The 9455-nt window shown below is 39.2% G+C and overlaps 1 protein-coding gene across 1 annotated transcript; it reads right to left on the minus strand.

The window, feature by feature from the left end:
- Positions 1 to 1762: 1762 nt before the first annotated feature.
- bambia (BMP and activin membrane-bound inhibitor (Xenopus laevis) homolog a) lies at positions 1763 to 6668 on the minus strand. The gene is made up of 3 exons (XM_077509552.1): positions 6118 to 6668; positions 5140 to 5418; positions 1763 to 2760 (listed from the first exon to the last, which is right to left on the minus strand). The coding sequence occupies exons 1-3, from the start codon at positions 6341 to 6343 to the stop codon at positions 2342 to 2344; spliced, it is 924 nt and encodes a 307-aa protein (XP_077365678.1). The 5' UTR covers positions 6344 to 6668; the 3' UTR covers positions 1763 to 2341.
- Between the last annotated feature and the right edge of the window lie 2787 nt (positions 6669 to 9455).

Here is a 9455-nt window from a genome sequence, read left to right on the forward strand (position 1 = left end):
CGGTTAGCATCGCAAAGTCAAGTCAACATAGTCACTACGAAAGCCAAACTTCCGCTCACCGTGACGCCTGTTTTTGTTTTTTGTTTTTTTCGCCTGAAGGTGAGACTTTTCAAATACACAAAGGGAAAAAATAATTTGTTTTAATTAGGTGTTGTCATGTAAACATACCCCCCAGCTTAAGGTAAACAAACACACTCATTGTCTCGTCTCAGTGCCACCTAAGACTGAGCAAGCAAAGTGGACAAGCTAAAGCAAACAGCAGTCACATTAGGCAGGGCGAGCCGGGGACATTGTTATGATTACACGTGCAATAGTCCTGGGGGAGCTGCTGCTAAGTGGTTATCTGCTAATAGAGTTTTTCCTCCCTTAATGGGAAAAAACAATTAAGGGTCAATTCTCAGCACAAAGAAAAACTAATCACACTGAATGACTGACAGATCCTTAAGTTATTTTTTTTCCTCCTTTTCAATTTATTACACTATTTTTCTCTGTTTTGTTAAACTATTGGTTATGGTACATGACTTATGGCTGAACCTCAGTTTTTTTTCTTTATTTTTTAAGACAACAGGTTGTGGTATTTTTCCAAGAACATAGCAATATCCCCTGACAAGCCGAAAGGTACACTTGTAAACTGAAAAATCTCAGCCTTTCTCAGTCAAGCTTAATGTTTTAAACTGAAGCTGATGGTCCTTTTTAGAGTTGCTAAATAAATACACGTGTAGATGAGAAATCAAAAACTCTTTTAGGGTCATTAACATACAAGTTTGTTCAATGATGTCCAATTTATAAATCATCATGTGGTGCGACCAAAAAGAAATAACCAATTTGGGGCTTTCATTTTGAAATACAGACAGAATTTACTTTGTAACATCCACAAAACCATGTCAGGTTTGTACTGTCTCATAACTTTGATGAAAACAAACAAATAAAAGTGAATCTTTTAGCAACTTGTATGTAGTGGTCACATTTGTAAATCAGGTGGTATGACCTGAAAAAAAAATATTAATTTTGTCCAACAAATATACAGTATTTTTTCATTATCATTTTGTGTGGCTAGCTAGCTAGCTAGCTTGTTTAGATGGCTAAATGTTAGCCTCATAACTTGGATTTAAATTGAAAATATGTGGCCATTGTAGAAAACTTAATGTCCAAAACTGAAGAAATTTTCATTATAATTTTACTTGTGGCTACCTAGCTTGTTTTGTTTTGATGGCTAAATGTTAGCCTCATAACTTGGATTTAAATTGAAAATATGTGGCCATTGTAGAAAATTTAATGTCCAAAACTGAAGAAATTTTCATTATAATTTTACTTGTGTGGCTACCTAGCTTGTTTTGTTTTGATGGCTAAATGTTAGCCTCATAACTTGGATTTAAATTGAAAATATGTGGCCATTGTAGAAAACTTAGATGTCCAAAACTGAAGAAATTTTCATTATAATTTTACTTGTGTGGCTACCTAGCTTGTTTTGTTTTGTTTAGATGGCTAAATGTTAGCCTCATAACTTTGATATAAATGCAGGCTGTTTGGCCTGTAGTCAGGCTAACATATCTACCAACACCAGAACTATAAGCGGTGCAGAAGGAAAAACCCTTGACCTCTGAGAAGGAGCAGCTCAACCCCAGAACAAGGCCTTACTGTTCAGTCCCCAACTCCACCCCCCAACACACATCCTCCTGCTAGGCACACCTTTTGCATCCTGCTTTACACACTACAACTACTCAAAGAAATCAGTTACAAGACAAAAAAAAACTCCATTAAGTCAAATAAATAAAAAGTCACTTTTAATGAAGTCTTTCACGCTCACAATCAAGCTTATAGAACATTCATCTAAAACAAGACAACACTGGTCAGTTTTGAATCAGACAAAAAAAAAATATATATTTTTTTCAAAAATCTTTACAATGAGGAGTGTGCTCACCTACAGTCAATTTTAACTCCTCAAACAAGTTCTTGTACCCTGGTGTCAGTGTAAAAAGTATTTTCAGCAACAAACATTTTTTTTTTTTTTATACAAATGTGCAAAATTCGGATTGATGTGAAATCCTTCAGCGCTCAGTGTACAAGTCCAGGATTCTCGGGTGCCCCGCGGTCCCGCCCTCTCGGGTTTAAACGCGGCTCCTCGCTGCTTTGCCTTTTCATTTTTCAAGTAAAGTGCTCCTCTAGCAAAAACCACACGGCATGAGATCAGTCTCGTATTTTTTTGCCACTGGTAAAAATAAATGAAAACACAGACCCAACAGTCCAGCGGGAGAAAAATATGGGAATGTTTTTTTTCCAGAGTAGAAAAAAAAAAAAAAAAAAGTCTGCAACACTTGAGGGGCACTCCTGGGCAAGGAAGTCATACAAACTCCAGTTTGCCGTGGCCGCTGTACATCCCCCAGTGTACGAGGGACAGTATCTTATCATTGCTGATGTCCGCCTGTCTCATCTTATCGCAGGTCAGACAGCAGTTTTCGTGTCCCGTGACGGGCACCATGCACTCCAGGTCCAGCTTGGCCACGTGGCCCTTCTTGGTGTGGTGGCCGTGGAAGCTGTAGTGAAGCCGCGACAGCATCTGCTGCCGCTGGTCCTGCAGCCGCTTGTTCTCGCTGCGCAGCATACGAAGCGCCAACATGATGAGCAGCACCAGGATGAGGCCGCCCGCTATGGGCACGGCGATGACCGCCGCTCGGAACCACACTTCCTTGGCCGACGCCAGCTCCTGAACCCGCGTCACCAGGTTTCTGTTGTTGCTCTCTGGCTGGTACCGGGTATGATCTGTACACAGAGATTGAAAATTAATATGGTAAACACCCATTTGTTACTTGATGAAAAGCTTTTAACTCTTTGAACGCCAAAAACGTTTAATGACGTATGCTAAAATCCTAATGAATGCTGCCAAAAACGGTAATTGACGTTTACTAATTTTTTCTCTTTCCCAATGGGCAGTGCAACGTCTTGTGCAGCACTACCTTGTCATTGGGGCTGTGAAATCCCAAAACAGCCACTAACTATGGCCTACAATGGCAGCATTGTATCTTTTCAATGGGCTAACGGTATATGAAATTACAATGAAACATGACAAATCTGATGAAATGGAACGTTTTCAAGGATGACGTGAATGATCAAAGCCTTTGTCACGTTAAATCTAATACGCACAGCGTCAATACCCCCCCCCCCCCCCCCCCCAAAAAACAAAAAAACAAAACAAAACAAAAAAACGTCAAAGTCACTGTTCTTCTATTTTCACTTATGTCACTGAAATTACATATTTTCGAATGGTGATTATTAAAGAACGGAATGAGGTAGAAACATACTTTTTTCGTGTTTATGTAATTGTAGCGCACAATATTTTGTTGAAAGATAAAACACTTGAAAATGCTCGAAATCGGCTGGCACTTTCGGGGTTGTTTTTTGGATAATGTTTGGCAGTCAAAGAGTCAAGGTGACACTTTTCAAAGGGGAGTCAACCTAAAAAAAAATGACTCTAATGAAATATGAATTAAATAGCAAAATCAACTCGTTTTATCCAACTGAGGGCGGCCATTTTGCCACTTGCTGTCGACTAAAAATGACATCGCAGTTGCTCAGAGATCACATAATGCCCAATCAGGGCTCGGCTTGCGAACGTCACATGACCGACGTCAGACAAACGGTGAGCTGTGATTGGTTGTTAGCTGAGCAACTGTGATGTCATTGTCAGTCGACAGTAGGTGTCAAAATGGCCGCCTCCAAGATGGATAAAACGGCTGGATTTTAAGTCATATTCCACACAAACAATATTAAAGTCAACCTTAAACATTTCTTGACAATAATATGTTCTATGTGACCTCACTAGTCTAAACATGACATCCTGATTAATATATTTGTGGAATATAAGTTATGAAGCACAATTCAGCCACTTTTATCCATCTTGGGGTGGCCATTTTGTCACTTGCTGTCGATTGAAGATGACATCACTCAGTTTAAGCTCACTCAATTTTATCTAAGTGATCAATTTTACCTGTTAACTCATATTCCACTCATGTAATATTAACCAGAATACTGTATTTAGACTAGCTGCATAGAACATATTTTTGTGAAGATTTTTTTTTCAACTTCCCCTTTAATCAGAATGCTTTGTTTACACTAGTGGGGGCACACACAACCTATTAGAATAAAGAAAGTTTTTGTTTCTTCTCCTTTAAAGGAATACCGGACTCACTGAGCCATTTTTAACAGTAAAAACATATTTTGTCTATAATTAATGTGATAACTTTATTTATATCATTATTTTTCGTCATTATTTTTCATGAACAATTAATACCTTTAAATTGACTGAAGATGACATCACCTATGCCGAGGAAATCGGCAACAGCCAATCATGGCTCAGTTTCGCTAACCAAACCCAGAAAACAGGTGATTGGTTGTTACCTAAATTCTCAGCGCAGGTGATGTCATCTTCAGTCAACAGCAAGTGGATTTTTTTTTTTTTTTTTTTAAAGGTATTAACTGCACGTGAAAAATAATGAAGTTATCAGAATAATTCTGGACAAAATAACTTTTTACTGTGTCCCTTTAAATTCCAAATTGAATTATGCGGAGGCATGGTTAAATGATTTAGTTTTATTTTTAGTTTATTTTTCCCTCATCCCTTCAGTGAAAAAAAAAAAAAAAGTATGAAAACCAGGAACGGGGGCAAAAACAAATGAGTCACCTTGTCCCTACTAAAAGTCAAAATTAATTTTGCTTGATACAAATGGGTTTTGTCCAAGACAGGGTCATACTTAAAAAATAAAATAAAATAAAATCCCTCCCCTCTCTGCTTCCCAGAATTCCGACATATCCAGTCCTTCTCAGTGGGAAAACTACAACAAGAAAACTGGCCTTCTCAGTTTTCTCCTAAAAGTCAACGTGAAGTTTTGTAAAGCGAGGAAGTAGAGGAAAAAAAGTAAGGGGGAGGGCAAGGCTGGGCAATGAGACCATAAACCAAAATGTTTGAAGAAACCTACAGCTGAACTTAACGCTTTGTGGATAGAAAGACAGTAAAATGGAAATAAATAAATAAAATTCTGCCAGAGAAATTACTTTTTAATTCACTTTTATTTATTTCTCCCTGAAAGGCAAAAAAAAAAAAAAAAAAAAAAAAAAAAAAAAAAAGATTTCTACTCCTCTTACCTGTGGAGTCCCTTGTGTGTGCCAGATCATGCAGGCCTCTGTAGTTGCACATGTCGTCATGGCAACACTCCAGCGCGGCGGCACCAGCGAGGGCGTTTTGGCCCCTCCGGTTGCTACAGACGTCGCCGGCGTTGGCGACGGGGTCTACGCACCCGTGCGTGAGCGGAGAGTTTGAGCTGAGCGGGTCCAACACCTTGGTGAAGCAGGCGTTCAGCTCGGACTTGCACATGTAGCCCGTGGCCACGCAGTGCGGCGCGTCACAGTAGCACCTTATTTCACCTGGTGGCCAAACACATTCGAGATGAGTTAGTTGCGGTTTAACACATGTCAGGGTTTTCAAGCCCAAGTTGTGTCATTTCAAGATGATATGTTTGGTTGTGTGACTCCAAGCTCCAAGTGCCAAAAAAAAAACAGTGATTCTCACTTGCCATCCCCTCCTCTTTGAATGCAACAAGTTTCAGTGCAGGGGCACATTCATTAGATCAGTGTTTTGCCTGGGAATGATTGGAGCAGCAGGGCCCGGCAGGTCATTTGGAGAATATTTCATTAGAGAGGAGAGGCCCCTTTGTGGGCTGAAGGGAGGGAGGAAGAGGAGGAGGAGGGGGGGGTCAACCTGAGCACGGAAGCTTTTTGGCCCAGTTCACTTTTTATATGAATGGCAGCTTTAAACCGCAGTAGGAACCCTTTGGGAGACAATGCTAAATTCTAACTAAATGCTACATTGATGTCTTAACGTAGAAAATTGTCAGGATGTAACAAATGTACAGTTAGCTAAACTTGTACATAGTTAACTGTTACGTTTGTAGCAGTTGTGCGAGCTACAACTGTTGAAAGTGCGTTTGTAAGTTTTCTACATGCTACTTCGGCACTATTTAAGCATTTTATGGCGGATTTGAGATGTTTCTTATTTATTTATTTATTTTTTAGTGGCAAGCGGCAAAGAAAAAACGTAACACAGACACAGTGCAACATATTTACCTTTCGTGAGAAGAACAGCCATGGCACAGAGTTCCAATTGGAGCCAAATGGAAATAAGACTAAAGTGGCGATCCATTGACGCCAAGGTTGACGCGCAACAAGCGCTTTTGTGTCCACAACTCGCAGCACTCTCGTCCCCTGAGCCAAGAGCAGGACGTGAAAAAAAAAAAAAAAAAGAACACGCTTTACATGGAGCTAGGGAGAAAAATTGGCCATTCCTACTCATTAAAAAAAAAAAAAGTCAACTCGCAATTCCGACACAAGTAGAAAAAAAAAAGCTCCGGGATTTAAAAGCGACCCCACATTACAGTAGACTCAAAAAGCTGCACGTCTACTTCAAGTCCCATGAAGAAAAAAAAAAAAAAAAGAGGATATAATAATCCTGTTGTGAAGCATGTCAAGTTATCAAGATGAAACTGCAACTCAGTCGTTGGCTCTTTCTTTCGCTGCTACCGATGATGTTGAAGCATCATCCAAGTATTCCAATGAGGAGAATTTGTTGAAAATGAGGGACAATCTCGTTTTGTCAGACAGTACGAGCGGACTCGAAGTAGTCGAGATATAACAGAAGAAATAACTGTGGTCTGCTAGAACTCCGCCCCCACTTCGAGCTGATTGGTCAGTCTGTCAGGAAAGTTTGTGACAATCCTCGTGGTTTACGTCCTTTCAAAATAAAGCCCGTTTACTTATGAGCGCGAGTATGTACACCTCGGCGTGTATGTATGAATGAATGAATGAATGAATGAATGAATGAATGAATGAATGAATGAATGAATGAATGAATGAATGACGCGTTTAAAATATTTTCATGGGGGAATCCACTAGGAGTCAAGTGTAGATTTGTGAATATCATATCCTAGGGCACAGCGCAGTCCCTTCAAAATAAAACTATTTTGGTAGCAGTCCTGTGGGTGTTGTACTCAATTTAGGTTCTGATCACAAAAAAACAAAGCAAAAAAACAAAACACTGGGTTTAAAAAAAAAATGATGAGAATGAGTAATCTGAGTTAAAAATGTGATAATTTACGTTCCACAAACATACATATAAACTTCATTGAAGACTATAAATTGTCCATAGGCATAAAAGAAAGTGTGAATGGCTATTTGTCTAAATGTTTCCCTGGGTTTAATTGGTGGACTTATTTATTTATTTATTTATTTATTTATTTAAATATGTAAGCAGCATAATTTAAAAAAAAAAATGTGTTTTTGGACATGTTATCATGTTTTTCTCCTCCAAGGGTTGATTGAACCAAATGTTTAATTCAATAGTAACAATTTCCTTGTGGTGGAGAAATGTGGTTAACCTTTATGAGTTTATTTATCTCAAGTAAAAATAAAAATGAATCATCTGCCAAAAGTTTATGCACTGTGATAGCCTTCTAATGACTTGACTTGGCATTGCAGAGTGAATCTGGCCCTCCAATATGCATGCATCTGGAAATTAAAACCGAATTCTGTTTTATCGTCATTGGTGGACTTTTTTTTTTTTTTTTTAATTTCAAAATAAAACAGTGGCTAATTTGGCCTGATGTTTTCGGTCATCTCACTACATCGCTGAGCTATTGTTACTAAAGTGTGGCCAGTGTTTGTACCTGCAGAGTCATCCTGCTTTGGCAGCCAGGTTGACGCCGGACTGAACCTTCAAGCCTTCAGGCGACCAGGGAGGAGCGGAGCGGACCGTCGTTAAGAGAAATTAGCAATCCAAAAAGGCTCATGGCGCCAGTGAGGCGACAAACGCGCACACTTTACACTCAATTACATGTCACCATCTGCAATGCAAAGTCGAAGACACGGATGTAGCGGTAAAAATGTAATTTAATATCTACAAAATGTTTTTCAACTTAATTAAAATTGATTAAAAGTGATTTGCATGTACTATGAATAAAAAAATGAAGCTTTCACGCGATATGCATGAAGCCAACAGCCAACTGAAAATGAATGAGGATACAGCTTTAGTGCAGAAAAAAAAAAAAAAAAAAAAGTACACATGACAATTACAGCAATTATCTGCAATTCACAGAGGCGCCAGTCCGGGGCTGTGTCAGCTATGCAAGGAGACTGCTGCACATAGAAATGTCTGGAGTCCACCAAATACTACTTTCCGACTTAAAACTATAATTTCTAGTATATTATTCCGTCTCATAATAGATCATATATATACATATATAAGTCTCGACGTATTAGAACGTGGTCATTTTTCTACAGCATACACGTCAGCAAATTCGCTGCATTGTGGTTGCGTTCTATTTTAGTAGGTAATGTTTTTCTACCATCTAGTGGTGAGAATTGGTAGCGCACCATCAGTGTGCTTAACCACTTCTTCCGTTCACAAATTCAACTACAGTATACCAGTGATATAATGCAGATGGAATAGACCATATATTATGTTTATATTTCATGAAATCATTTTAATGTCTCAGCATCTAAAGATTATAGGCAGCAAAATCGACAGTTTAGTGTTTTAATTTCCCTGCTGAGAGGATGTGCGTTAACAAGCTTTCTGCTTTCTGGGGGGTCGTGATGCAAATGACCTTTGCTACCTGTGCCTAGTTTCACTCATTAGGCATCACTTGTAGGTGTGAACCAGTACAGACGGTGAGACCTTGAGAAACAAAAGCCCCCCCACTGCTTTGTGTCTGTTGACATGGTTGGTCGGGGTCTGCAAGGTAACATCTACCTTAGATTACGAACAAGCCAAAACATGCCTCATTCATAATAGACTAAAAGTGGCCATATGTTGATTTCTATCTCCTCCACTTTGAAGATGGAGACACCCCAATGCAAACAAACTTCCTCCAACACCTCTTTGGCTTCCACTCCTCACCTTTGATGTGAGCCATATCAAGGCTAGAACCAGAGACAGGCAGACTGTCTCCACGAGAATAGATTGAATATTTCCTACATTAGACCCCACACTATTGTGCATGCAAACAGTTTGTGGGACAGGAAGATGCTTCATAGCAGCTTTGATGATAAAGACTGACTTTTAAGGTTCTGGATACCAAAGCTTTCATGCAGACTTTATCTTTAATGTGCTTTGTGAGAGAGCTAACTGATGGCACTACTGGTGTGTTTACGTTCACGTAAAGAACTCAAATGACATTGAGAACACATTTAAGGTTCAAGGTCCAATAGTTATGTCCACTTTTTTCTTTTTACATATAAAAATCGGACTTGTTTATGAGCGGCTAACAAGTAGGTCTCCTAGCTAGAGCGGCTAGCGTAGAAGCTAGCAAGCTAGCTAAATCAAAGCTAACTACGGTTGCGAAGTTATTCTCCTTCGGGTATTCTGTAGCAGAAAGATGATTACGTACCATGACGTCATAGAAATCTTT

Source organism: Festucalex cinctus, chromosome 20, assembly GCF_051991245.1.
Source record: "Festucalex cinctus isolate MCC-2025b chromosome 20, RoL_Fcin_1.0, whole genome shotgun sequence".
NCBI classification, from domain to species: Eukaryota; Metazoa; Chordata; class Actinopteri; order Syngnathiformes; family Syngnathidae; genus Festucalex; species Festucalex cinctus.

What these genes read in the sequence shown, in the direction of transcription:
- bambia (XM_077509552.1), bottom strand. Translation starts at nt 6,343, where the DNA reads ATGAGTAGGAATGGCCAATTTTTCTCCCTAGCTCCATGTAAAGCGTGT. An exon ending in GGCTGTTCTTCTCACGAAAG is followed by an intron (nt 5,419 to 6,117) that starts GTAAATATGTTG and finishes TTTGGCCACCAG; the next exon opens with GTGAAATAAGGTGCTACTGT. An exon ending in ACACACAAGGGACTCCACAG is followed by an intron (nt 2,761 to 5,139) that starts GTAAGAGGAGTA and finishes CTCTGTGTACAG; the next exon opens with ATCATACCCGGTACCAGCCA.